This window comes from Phyllostomus hastatus, unplaced genomic scaffold, assembly GCF_019186645.2.
Source record: "Phyllostomus hastatus isolate PE091 unplaced genomic scaffold, TTU_PhHast_1.1 phas_scaffold_78, whole genome shotgun sequence".
Classification (NCBI taxonomy): domain Eukaryota; kingdom Metazoa; phylum Chordata; class Mammalia; order Chiroptera; family Phyllostomidae; genus Phyllostomus; species Phyllostomus hastatus.
The window spans coordinates 93241636-93256125 of NW_025334041.1; the positions used below are offsets into that span (position 1 = coordinate 93241636).

The 14490-nt window shown below is 38.6% G+C and overlaps 1 protein-coding gene across 1 annotated transcript in view; it reads right to left on the reverse strand.

The window, feature by feature from the left end:
- COMMD1 (copper metabolism domain containing 1) overlaps positions 1-14490 on the reverse strand; it is a 97170-nt gene that overhangs the window by 55232 nt on the left and 27448 nt on the right. Inside the window, exon 2 of the mRNA XM_045828268.1 lies at positions 10763-11044. Coding sequence (XP_045684224.1) covers positions 10763-11044 — 282 coding nt within the window. The remainder of the gene's footprint in view (positions 1-10762; positions 11045-14490) is intronic.

A 14490-nucleotide genomic window follows, 5' to 3' on the forward strand; every position in this document is an offset into this window, starting at 1 on the left:
GAAACAACCAAACAGAAAAGAATGAAGAAACAAGAATTCAAAAAAATGAGGAGAGGCTTAGGAACCTCCAGGACATCTTTAAACATCTGAATCATAGGGTTACCAGAAGGAGAAGAGGAACAGCAACAAGTGGAAAACTTACTTAAACAAATAATAAAGGAGAACTTCTCCATTCTGGCATAGGAAATAGACTTCCAGGAAGTCCAAGAAGCTCAGAGAGTCTCAAAGAAGTTGGACCCAAGGAGGAACACACCAAGGCACATCATAATTACATTACCCAAGATTTAAATGAAGGAGAGAATACTAGAAGCAGCAAGAGAAAAGGAGGCAGTTACCTACAAAGGAGTTCCCATCAGACTGTCAGCTGATTTCTCAAAAGAGACCTTACAGGCAAGAAGGGGCTGGAAAGAAGTATTCCAAGTCATGAAAGACAAGGACCTACATCCCAGATTGTTCTATCCAGCAAAGCTTTCATTTAGAAAGGAAGGACAGATAAAGTGCTTCTCAGATAAGGTCAAATTAAAGGAGGTCATCATCACCAACCCCTTATTTTATGAAATGTTAAAGGGACTTATCTGAGAAAAAGATAAAAATATGAACAGTAAAATGACAGCAAATTCACAATTATTAACAACCACACCCAAAACAAAAAGAAACTAAGCAAACAAGTAGAACAGGAATAGAACCACAGAAATGGAGATCCCATGGAGGGTTAGCAACAGGGGAGTGGGAAAGGCAGAGAGGGGGAAAGGTACAGAGAATAAGTAGCATAGATGGTAGGTAGCAAATAGACAGGGGGAGGGCAAGAATAGTATGGGAAATGTAGAAGCTAAAGAACGTATATGTATGACACGTGGAAATGAACTGAAGAGGGGGAATGTGGGTGGGAGGGGGTGTGCAGGGTGGAGGGGAGTAAAGGGGGAAAATGGGACAACTGTAATAGTATAATCAATAAAATATATTTTAAAAAATAAAATATTTAAAAATAAAGTTAATCTATAGCAAAAAAAATCATACCTATTTCAGAGGGTAGGTAAGAGGACTGAGTGAGTTAAAGAGGCACTGAGTGACAGTGCCTGTACCCCAGGCACTGTCATAAATGTTTAAGACAGTGCCTGGGGTACAGTGAGGATATAATAAATAACAGCTATTATTATTTTTACATTAAACACTGTTAGATATTTGCTAAATAGATAAAAACCAAAACATACAATAACAAACCAATAAGAGCTAGCTTCATTAATTCCATACTTGTGATACTACTCTATCCTCATTTCCCACCAAAAATAAGCTTTAACATATACTTACTATTTTTTTTAAAAGCAGAAGTAGCCCTGACTGATGTGGGTCAGTTGATCAGGTGCCATCCCTCAAAGTGAAGGGTCACTGGTTTGATTCCCAGTCAGGGCACGTGTCTGTGCTGTGAGTTTGGTCCCTGGTCACGGTGCTTATGAGAGGCAACGTATTGATGTTTCTCACTCACATCACTGTTTCTCTCCCTCTCACTCTCCCTCCCTTCCCTTCTCTCTAAAAATAAATAGGTATATAGATAAAGTTTTAAAGTAAAATAAAAAAGCAGAAGTAATGGTGTGCAAGTCAGAGATTAGGTCATATAAGGCACTGTGGCTTCATGCTTGCTTTTTCTCTATTGACTCACCCACTGTGGAAGTAACAAGTTATATTACCATATTTTGCCATGTATAATGAGCACTTTTTTGCCCAAATTTTTGATGGAAAAATAAGGGTGCACATTATACATGGGTAGTACTATTCCATATCTATATAAATGTTTTCAATTCTTTTATTTGTGTTTATGCATTAAAAGTGTAACTCTACCTGGCTGGCGTAGCTCAGTGGATTGAGCGCGGGCTGTGAACCAAAGTATCGCAAGTTCGATTCCCAGTCAGGGCACATGCCTGGGTTGCAGGCCATGGCCCCCAGCAACCACACATTGATGTTTCTCTCTCTCTCTTTCTCCCTCCCTTCCCTCTCTAAAAAATAAATAAATAAAATCTTTAAAATCTTTTTAAAAAAAGTGTAACTCTAGAAAGCAATATCAATATCCATATGCAAAATAATACCCTAGAATACGATAATTGGTTTTGTTTCTAAATATAAATAAATAAAAAACTGAATTAAAAAAATAAACTGAAGGATTTTTTTTCCTGAAAGTTTGGGCCAAAAATGTGGGTGTGCATATACACGGGAGTACATTATACATGGCAAAATATAGTACTCTATGGTCAACAACCAGAAAGAAACTGAGGCTTCTTATTTTACAACAGCCAGTGAATGAGCTTGCAGGCAGATCCTCCAGCCCCAGTCAAGGCTTGGGATGGCTGTAGCCCTGGCTGACAACTAGTACAACTTGAGGGACGCTGAGCTAAAAATCACTTTGTGAAGCTGCTCCCAAATTCATATGCCAACTCCTGAGATAATAAATATTTGTTGTCTTTGGCCCCTAATTTTTTGGAAAATTTGTTATTTAGCAATAGGTAACTAATATGTGGATTCTCTCACTTATTAATTCACTCAAAATTTATCAAACATCTATTTTAATATTAGAAGGCTTTAAGAGATACAGATATTAATGATAAATTGTAGGCTTCTTGAAGGTATAAACTAACAGTCCACTGTAGTGGACATATATTGGTTTTGTTTGTCCAATATACCTAATTCCTTTGAGAAATTCCTCACCTATTCAGCTACCAATCTATGCCTTATATTGCCCCTGGTGAAAGGGCTGGGCAAATACTGCAAGCTTAAATTGCCCTAATTCCTGTAAACAGTGACTTCTCCATGAGTAGCCATGTATTCTGAGCCAGAAAAATAAGGATTAGTCTTTAATCAATACAAGTAAGTTGGGAAGAGAAAAGCACCTCTTTCTACTGGTATGGGCTGATAGCCATTACTTTACATCAGCAGGGAGTAAGCTTGCTTGCAGAAATGACATGAACATAGCCAGAGAGAACCAAGAGACATCTGAAACCATTAACCACTTTTGGGCTTCCTAAATAGACTCATATATCCACTAACCCCCTTTTTTGATTAATTAAGTTAGACACTAATACAGTTTTTTTGTTTTTTATTTTAAATCTAAGTTGTATCAAATGCTAAAAAATGTTCCAAATATCCTGATAATTTATATTATCAGATTCAGTTGCAATAACTGGGGAGAAGTTCATGGTAGTTAACATGGTCTCTGAAAAGAGAGAGGATTTTAGCGAGTGAAAATGGGGATGGATCAAGAACATTCCAAGTAGCAACAGGAAAGGATATGCATGTATGAAAATATAGTACCACTTGGCTGAACTATACAATATAAATAGGTGATAGAGCATAGAAGCCTTACATTATATTCTTAGGAGCTAGGCTGTTTTCTCTAGATTAAGGGAGTATGTAAGGAGAAGGTATCACAAGATGAGAGGTCTAATTCATTTCATGATCAATATTGTTTAGATGTCACCATTCTCAATAGCTTTATCATCATAATTCCGTTCATGCTTCTCTACTGTATCCACAAGACTTAAAAATCCACAAATGATTTATTAAAATTAATACATACTTTCCTATTATTGACTTCCTCTACTCTACTTAGGTTAATAACCCTGGCAATAAAATGATAAACCTGAAACTTTGCTTCCAAGTTAGGAAGTCCCACGTTCTGTTTCCCCAATTGAGAAATCATTTTTGAAAACCCATACAAAAGTGCAAAGAATGTTCTTATGCCATATACAAAAATTAACTCAAAATGGATCAAAGATCTAAACATAGGAGCTAAAACTATAAAAGTCTTAGACTAAAATATAGAGGAAAAATTTTATGACATCAGATTTGGCATTGAGGTCTTAGATATGACACCAAAAGCACACGAAACAAAAGAAAAAGTAGATATGCTGGACTATATCAAAATTTAAATTTTTAAAAATATTTTATTTATTTACTTTTAGAGAGAGGAGAAGAGGGAAAGAGGAGAGAAACATTAATGCGTGGTTGCCCCTCATGCACCCCCTGCTGGGGACCTGTCCCACAACCCAGGCATGTGCCCTGACTGAGAATCAAACCAGTGACCTTTTGGTTTGCAACCTGCACTCAATCCACTGAGCCACACCAGCCAGGGCAAAATTTCAATTTTTGTGCATTAAAGGATATCATCTAGAGAGTGAAAAGAAAACCCACAGAATATGAGAGAATATCTGAAAATCATATATCTGATAAGAGATTGATATTCAGGCATATATTAAAAACTACCACAACTCAGCTATAACAACAAAAAACAGCAACCAGAGTAAAAAATAGACAAAGGAATTGAATAGACATTTCTCCAAAGCTTATAAAAGGCCAATAAGCAAATTAAAAGATGGTCAACATCACTAATTATTAGGGAACTTAACTCAAAACCACAATGAGACACCCATTAAGATGGCAATTTATCCACATATACACACATAAACACAAAAACCCAGAAAATAACAAATGTTGACAAGAATATGCAGAAATTGGAACTCTCATGCATTGACAGAAAGAATGTAAAATGGCACAGCCACTGTGGAAAATAGTTTGGCAGTTTCTCAAAAATTTAAACATAGAATTACCATATGATCCAGCAGCTCCACTCCTAGGTATACATGTAAAGGAATTAAAAGCAGGGACTCAAACAGACATGTGCACATCTGTGTCCATAGTAACATTATTCACAATAGTCAAAAGGTAGAAACAACTCAAATGTCCATCAACATATTAACAGATAAATAAAATGTGGTATAAACATATAGTATGATTCAGCCTTTAAAAGGAATGAAATTCTGACACAAGCTACAACATGGATAAATCCTAAGACATTATGCTCTGCAAAATAAGCCAGATACAATAAGACAAATATTGTATGATTCATCTTATATGAGGTACCTAAAATAGGCAAATTCATGAACACATAAAGTAGGAAGAGGTTACCAGGGGCCAGAGAGAGGTAGGAATGGAGAGTGACTGTTTAATGGACACAGAGTTCCTGTTTGGGATAATGAAAAAGTTCTGGAAATTGAGAGTGGTGATGTTTACAAAATGTTGTGAATATACTTTATACAACTGAACTGTACACTTAAAAGTGGTTAAATAGTCAATTTTACATAATATACGAGATATATTACACATACAAAACAAATGCTAAGAATGGGCTTGGGCCACAGGCCTCCTACACGCATCCTAGCAGCAGAGCAGTGGCGTGGATTGAAGCCTAGAGCCAACCAGCCAGTACACAAATACTAGACAAACACAAACAGTCTCAACATTGCTGGGCAAGATATACTGTCACCCTGAGTCTAGCAAAAAACACTGACATCCAAATGTCATTTCCAAGTCCTCTTAAGGCTTAGTTTCCTGGCTTCCTCTCAATCACCCCCAACTGTCCACAACCAGAACCAGAGCCGGAACAGCAAAAATCTGAAAGAAGTCCAAAACTAGGGGCTCCCTGTTGGCAGGTTACTTAGAAGCTAAGAACTTCAGTCCTGCCAAAGACCTGCTCTCGGAGGGTCAATAAGTTTGCAAAGACACTCATATCTTTCTCTCCCTCTTTATATCTTTTTATTGAAGTAAAATATACATACAGAAAAGGGCACATCATAAGAAAGACCTGTTAAGCCTATAAGGAAAAATTTAAGCTCAATAAACTCAGATGCATCTCTATAAATTGAGAGCTTAAAAATAAAATTACTTCAGCACAAAGAGCATTTTCTTAACTGCCAAATGTTAAATAGTTTCTTTTGATTTATTTTTTTCCCAAGTGGAAGGGCTAATTAAAGCTATCAAAGAACTCAAGTTGCATATGAGATGGTCAACTTAGTAATAAAACTGTTCAAGACTAGGATTACCAATTTATACTAACTAACATTCACACACACAAAAAAGTTATCACCAATTCCTCACTTTCTTTCATTTTTCCACATCCCTTCCAATTCATCTCAAAGTAAGTCATCTATATTCAAAACATTTCTTCTATCTTCTCACTTCTCTCCACTTTGCCAAAATTATTTCCATCTACCTTGCTAATATTATTTCACCTAAACCACTGCAATAGCTCCTTCTACATGTTTTCCTAGCCTCACTTTTTTCTTCCTTTTGGCACAATATTGATTTGTATTAGTTATTCCTAGGCTTGAAAACAAATTTTGAGACATTATGATGGAACTGTCATGTGAACAGAGGTGGAAGTATAGAATGGAGATTGTCCAAAACCCCATTTTGAACACAACCCTATTTTGAAGTGGAGTATTAATTTTGGCTCTGTTCATTTGGGATACTTAACCTTGCTAATAGAATGAAGAATGAAGCTTTTTGTTTTTTATCTTGAGATCCCATTTTACCTAACTACTATCACACAGAGATTTGGAAGTAAAAGAAAGCTGCTTTTAATGTGCAAATAAACAATTCCAACCTTAGTGATGTTTTTTCCTGGATCTTAGTACCGTGGCTTCATTTTTCAGTATGTTATAATCCATCCTTCACATGTGAATTAAAGTAATCCTATGCAAACATAAATCACACTGCATAATGCCCTGTTTAAAACCCTCTGATGGTTTCCTATTACACTTAGAATAAAAATCCAAATTTCTCACCAAGGCCAACTTCTTGCCTTTGCTCTTCCCTCTGCCTGTGTTTTACACTCCCAGAGCAGCCTGCTTCCTTAGAGCAGCCTTCCTCACTCAAACTGAAGTGGTGCCCTTTACTCTGAGGTGGGGTCTGAGCACCCATAATTTTTTAAAGCTCTTCGGGTGAGTATGATATGTAGTGATGCTGAAAATCGCTGCACTAGATAAGTCTTGCTTTTTCTTGAAACAATTTTCTGCCAATTTACTTCTTGCTACTTCTTACTGCCTGTGAGTTGAAAAACTGAAAAACCAACATGTAGAAAGTGGTTAAAATAAAAAAGAAATGGCAATCATCAGGAAACCATACTAAACCAGTGCCAACAGTCACACCTACATGTAACATGCAAGAGTTATGTTTATAAACTTTAGAGAATTAGTACTGCATGTACCAACTTTTTTACTGATCATGACACTCAGCTCAAAATAAGCAATGAAGTTGTTAGAGAAACCAAATGTAAATGTCACCTCCTCAGAACCACCTTCCTCAATTTCCCAGGTAAAGAGAGCCATTCCCTCTTCTGAGATTTGATAAGGCTCTTTTTTTCTCTGACATACTTTCTTACGCTAATTACTAGTTTCTTTTACTGTCAGCTCCATAAAATAAGGGAACTGTCTATACTGTTTAATGATGTATCTCCAACACCTATATAGTGTCTGATACACAGTAGATGCTTAGTAAATAGTGAATTATATGATTCATTTATTCACTCAACAAATATTTACTGACCACCATTTGCCAGGAAGTATCCAAGACCCGGGATCATAAGGATACAGCAGTGACCAAAATAGCAAAAACTTTGCCCCCCTTATATGCTAATGTGGAGCACAGACAAGATTAATCAATAAAACAAAATACAACTGACCCTTGAACAATGCGGGTATTACAAGAGTTAAGCACCCCCTCTCACTCATAACTTTTGATTTGCCTAAAACTTAACTACAGTCCCTCAGTATCTGCAGAGGATTGGTTCCAGGACCCCCTGCAGATATCAAAATCCTTGGGTGCTCAAGTACCTTATATAAAATGGTATAGGACAATGTACACAGTTGGCCCTTCATATCTGTGGGCTTCCTCCAACCAGGAATATGGAGGGCTGACAATATATTTACTGAAAAAAATCCATGTATATGTGGACCCACACAATTCAAATCTATGCTGTTTAAGGCTCAACTGTATATAACATGCTAGGCAGTAATAAGTGACATAAAGAAAAACTAAAGCAGAAAAAAATTAATCTGCCACAACAAAAGGCAGATTAGTAGTTGCTAAGGAACTGAGGTGAAGATAGGGATGGACTGTAAAAGGGCACAAGGGAACTTTTAGGGGGTGACGCACACTGTCTTATGACTGGAGTGGTGGTTTCAAAAGTGTATCTACCATCTGACACATCTCCTCAGGCAAGGGAGACAAAAGAAAAAATTAACAAGTGGGACTATACCAAACTAAAAAGTTTTTTTTTTTTTAAAGATTTTATTTATTTATTTTTAGGGAGGGAAGGGAGAGAGAGAAACATCAATGTGCGGTTGCTGGGAGTTATGGCCTGCAACCCAGGAATGTACCCTGGCTGGGAATCGAACCTGGGACACTTTGGTTCCCAGCCCGCGCTCAATCCACTGAGCTACGCCAGCCAGGGTGCTAACTAAAAAGTTTTTGTACTGCAAAAGAAACCATCAACAAAATAAAAAGACGACCCACAGAATGGGAGAATATATTCACTGCTACATCTGATAAGGGGTTAATATCCAGAATTTATAAAGAACTTATAAAACTTAACACCAAAAAACAAACGATCCAATTAAAAAATGGGCAAAGGACCTGAATAGCCACTTCTCCAAAGAGGATATACAGATGGCCGATAGACATATGAAAAGATGCTTGACATCACAAATCATCAGAGAAATACAAATTAAAAACCACAATGAGGTATCACCTTACACTGGTGAGAATGACTGTCATCAATAAATCAACAAAAAAGTGTTGGTGAGGATGTGGAGAAAGGGGAACCCTTTTGCACTGTTGGTAGGAAAGCACATTGGTGCAGCCACTGTGGAAAGCAGCATAGAGATACAAAAAACTAAAAATGGAACTGCCACCCTGGCTGGTGTGGCTCAGTGGACTTAGTCCCAGCCTGTGAACCAAAGGGTCACTGGTTCGATTCCCAGTCAGGGCACATGCCTAAATTGTGGGTCATGTCCCCAGTAGCGGGTGCACGAGGAGCAACCACACATTGATGTTTCTCTCCCTGTCTTTCTCCCTCCCTCCCCCTCTCTAAAGATAAATAAATAAAATCTTTTAAAAAAAGATGGAACTGCTTTATGACCCAGCAATTGTACTTCTGGGAATTTATCTGAAGAAATCCAAAACATTAACTCGAAAGAACATAAGCACCCCTATGTTCATTGGAGCATTATTTACAATTGCCAAGATATGGAAGCTATGATAAAAAATGAATATCCTGTACAAATTGCTGGTAAAACACCTAAACGTACTTACTGCATATTGCTAATCTGCCAGACTTTTGGTCTAGAAACAGAAGAAAGAAAGCCATAAAACACAATGGTTAAGAGAATGGACTTTAGGGTCAAACAAACCAAAGTCAATACAGGCAATTAGTACTATTTTATAATAACTGAATAAAAGATTCTCCAAATGCATTTTGAAGAAGGATTATATTTTTAAAAAGGAATTACATTTTAAATTAAAAGTAAAGTCATTATGGAAGTACAGACCCTGGAAAACCCTAAAAAACTCAAGGGAATATATGAGGAAACGTGCCAGCTAAAAAAATGTTCTCATCATTAGAAGAAAATAATATATTTCTACTATAGAATGTAATAAAAACATGCATTTCATTATTTATCTGAAAATGAATCTGGTTAGCTAATTCAGTAATCTAGGTTTTCTCTTCCTAATTACAAGTTGCTGCTTTTTTCCCCTAAAAGACATACACACCAGGTCATTAAAAACCTGATCTAGCAGTATTCTGGAGCACAAACCAAATGACTTCAAGAAAAACCATGTTTACCAAAATCATCTGCTATAATGACTGCAAGAAAAAGCAGCAATGTCATGTAAATAATCAACATCAAATTAAAAATTACTTGTGGGCTCAAGGACAGAAGTGACACACTTAGGGTCTTTAGTAAGAATTCATTACGGTACTTAAGATACACTGTTTCCGGAGTTGAAAGGCAGAAAGCCAGAATGCTGAGAGGGTGCCTGCACCTGCCGCTGCCGCTGGGCTGGCAGACAGCTCGCTTACCAGAAGTGATGGTATAGGGATCAGCGCTTATTCCTGGGTCAGTCTGCAAGGGGAGTGGAAGCTGACCGGCTGTGCCCTCGTCAGGGGGGGCACGTCAGTGGGGCACGTCATAGGAACCCAGGTTTGAGGAGAGGCCTCCCCAGGCCCTAGGCAGGTCTCGGCCCAGACTCGGGAGCTTCAGTAAGTAGTAGGGAAGGTGCCAAGAGGAGAAAGCAAGGACCCAACCACAGGGGCCTCGTAACTAGGGAACTTAAATTTAGAGTAAAACGTGATTTGTAAGGGGGTAAAAAATGTTCTCTTTTATCAGGAAATAACCAAATGAAGTGCGCATAATATAAAATGAACAAGGCACTCCTCTGAGTGACCTTTCTAAAGTTAATAATAAACCATGTAATTCATCAAAAAAAAAAAGATACACTGTTTCTAGTACCTGACTGCCTATAAATATGACTTAAGTGAGGCAGTTTTGTTCTATGTTGTTTAATCTTAATTCCTGGTCTTTATATAGCATCTCTATCATTGCCTTAGAGATTATGGCCAAATGCCAAGAATTCTGAACTCAAATGAAAATGGAGTAGTGGCCAACTTCTGTACTCTCACCTTAGTGACCCATTTTTTTCCCCTGTGATAGCTGCCAGAACCCCGAGGCTGGTTTCCAGACTCTATACATGGTTGGTAGTGTCCAAATTTTTAAATGATTCCATCTCTGAAGTGAGATTCTAGGAAACAGGTCTTTTCCCATTATTCGCACTATTTCTGCAAAGATGACTATCACATAAAATCAATTTGAATGTATTGCTAATATGTAAGGGAAAATATAGATGACAAAGGGAGATTTATTGAAGGTGAACTCACCTGTCCACTCTTCCCTATTTCCAGCTCCACTACAGCAACAGGGGTGTGTATCTGAGCTGAGTGCCTCGACTGTGATTTGCCATCAACTCTCCAGCTCAGACTCCGAAGCCCACTGTCCCAGCGGCTCTGGTTTATGAGGCTCTCTCGAATCTTTGTCTTATGACTCTTCCAGAATTTAGAAATGACAGCAGCTTGATCAGATGTGATTCCTCCTTGCTTTTTGGTTTGAGCAATCAAGAATGCCTCCAGCTGGTTGAAATCCATGTCTGCAGATGCAATAGACTATAAAGACAGAAAAAGTAATGAATTTGAATTTGGTATATAACTAGAAATAGGTAGCTCCTTCACTAAAGATCATATTTTGAGTGACTCATAATCAATGAATAAGTTTTCAAGGGACAGTAATGAGAATAAATTCTTCCTAAGTATAAAAATATTCCCTTTGTAAACATCAAATATCAGAAAAGCTACTGTTAAAACTTCCCTGTCACTCAAATTCTATATCAATAACTATAATCTAATTTTTAAATATCCAGTACTGTGATGGGGAAATAATAAAATAATAATTTAAAAATAAAATAGGAGAATAAAATTAATTAGCTCTTTGATGAAATCTGACATAATTTCACAGTGCCTAACAGTCAGGCGTGGTTTAACATGCAATAACTGCATGATGCCTTGTCCATAAGAAGCACTAAGTAAATTTCCAAGCACTAAGCACTAAGTTAAATGAATGCATTATTTTAGCTTTGTAGTCCCCTTCAACCAAATAGTTCATTCACTGTAATGTTACTCTGAAACGATGGCCTTAAATGACATACTAGATCAGATAAGTTTAATTGATATCTTCAGAGCATTTCACCCCAAAGCAGCATGATATACATTCTTTTCAAGTTCACACAGAATATCTTCTAAGATAGGCCACATGTTAAAACATAAAACAATTCACAGTAAATTTAGGAATACTGAAATCATATCAAGCATATTCTCTGACCATACAGTATGAGACTAGAAATCAATTACAAGAAAAAAACTGAAAAACACACAAAGACATGGAGGCTAAGTAACACATTACTAAACAATGAATGGGTTAACAATGATATCTAGGAAGAAATCAAAAGATACCTTGAAACAAATGAAAATGAGAATATAACCACCAAAAATCTATGGGCACAGAGAAATCAGTCCTATATGGGAAATTCATAGCATTATAGGCCTATCTCAAAAAAGAAGGAAAAAATCTCAAATAAACTACCTAACTTTATACTTTAAGGAACCTGAAAAAGAACAACAAAGCCCAAAGTAAGTAAAAGGAAGGAAATAATAAAGATCAGGGCAGAAATAAACAAGAGCATCTAAAAATATATATAAAATATCAATGAAACCAAGAGATGGTTCTTTAAAAAGATAAACGAGACTAATAAACCTTTAACCAGACTCATCAAGAAAAAGAGATGCCCCAAATAAATAAAATCAGAAATGAAATAGAAGTAACAACTGACTCCACAAAAATACAAGGGATTGTAAGAAAATAGTACAAACAACTATATGCCAACAAATTGGACAATGTGGACAAAAAGGACTGTGTTGCAGCAGATCAAGGCCAAGCAGATCCACCCTCACTTCTGGGAGACGGAAGAAAATGCGTGGAGCCATGGGGATGCTTGACATACCTTTATTCACCGGTGGGCAAATCACGCACTCGGCAAGCTGCGTGTCTAACTAGTGAGAAGCCCCTACTTGTTTTAAGTACTAGAGGGGAACAAAGCCGGAGAAATGCCAGAACATTATATAACATAACATAATTCTGCACATGCGAGCCCACTTCATGTTCTGGGAACAGTTTATCAGACCCAGTCTCAAGGCTGTGGCAACACTGGTTATCAGGCCCCTCCAAGGCTATGGGAACACTGTTTCCCTTAGTTACCCAGACCCCTGGGTGAGGAAGCCAGACTGCCTCCACTTTCCCTACAAGGATAAATTTCTAGAAACATACAACCTTCTAAAACTGAACCAGGAAGAAGCAGAGAATCTGAATAGACAGATTATAACTACTGAAATTGAAGCAGTAATCAAAAAACTCCCAATAAACAAAAGCCCTTCATCATATGTCCTCACAGGTGAATTTTACCTAACGTCCAAAGAAAAACTAACACCTATCCTTCTCAAACTATTCCAAAAAATTCAAAAGGAAGGAAGACTCCCAGGGTCATTTTATGAGGTCAATATGTGAAAGAAAATTGTAGGCCATTATCTCTGATGAACGTAGATGCTAAAACCCTTAACAAAATATTAGCAAACCTGCCCTAGAAATACATCAAAAAGATCATACACCATAATATAACCAGGACCATCACTGCCCACATATGGGGAGGGGTTGGGAAGCACCAAGGACCAGAGCATGCATGCATTGCCCCAGAAACTAGGGCTACTGCACCATGACTCAGCAGAAAGTGGTGTGTAGGGTGCTTGTGTCAGTCTAGGAAGGAGACTTAAGGGATAGAGATCCCTTCTCATCAACTTCTGGTACATGGCGGATTCTGGGGGCAGGCTTTAAAAGCAGAGCATGGGAAATGCCAGCAATTTGCTCTCTCCTCCCCTTGCTTGTCAGTTGGCCACCAGGGGCTCAGATTCCTGAGCCTGTGGACCTTGGGGCAACCTAGCGGTCCAGAGCATTCTCTGTGTCACTCCCTGAACTCTCCAGGGCCTGCATGGCCAGGAGCACAGTAGGCCATTGACCAGTAAGGGAGAAAGGGAGGAGGCCCAGGCCAACTGATCAGGAGACAATGTGGCCAGGCGGCACACCTGATATCTCTCCCCTGCAATGGACGCCATGGCAGCAGCCACCCACCGGCTACCTACACACACCCCTCCAACATAGGCCCCATCACTCTCAGCTCCTGCTCTCACTGCCACTCCACCTGCTCCAGCCCCACAGGGCATAAGACCCACAGAGGGGAGTGCGGGAAGGTACTTAGCTGGTCGGTGCTTTGCACCCAAGCCAGCCCCAGAAGCCATGTTCCCTGGCAGCTGGCTGCAGGGCGGAGCCCCCATGAACATCTGCCAGAGCAGGCAGCAGCTGCCCTAACCAATCCTGGAAGCCATCTGGCTAGGAGCACAGTTGCACCCACAAGCTGATGCCAGAGAGACAGGGAACAAGTGCTGGTCGGGGAGGTGGAAGCCAAATCAGAAGCAGTGTGCCAGGAGTGAGACTTCAGATGGCCAGTGTGCAGACTCCAAAGGACACCTGGAGCAGACCATGACCAGAAAACTGCTGCAAAGTGATGGTGTCTCTGGCACCAGAAGAGACAAGATTAGAGCTGGAGAGATGGAGGTCCCTTTGAGTAACAACCTTGGGCTATATATAAGTAATAATGGGAACTTCTGGTCATGGATTTAGACTTTAATCTTTCTACAGGTGACTGGTTTTCTCTACCCTGTGGACAAGCCTGGCTCAGAGCAGGAATGCTCCCAGTTTCCTCAAGAGTACTGTGGTTTACAAAAAACCTATTTCCTTCCCTATAAATCTTCATGTTATACATGTACATGGCAACAAGCCACTGACCCCATGCTGCCTGGTTAGAACAATCCAGTGGGATTTTATTCCAGGGGTGCACAAAATAGCCACAAATCAATAAATCACATAAATAAAATGGAGGATACAAACCACATGATCATATCAACAGATACAGAAAAAGCATTTGATAAAACCTAACATGCATTTATGA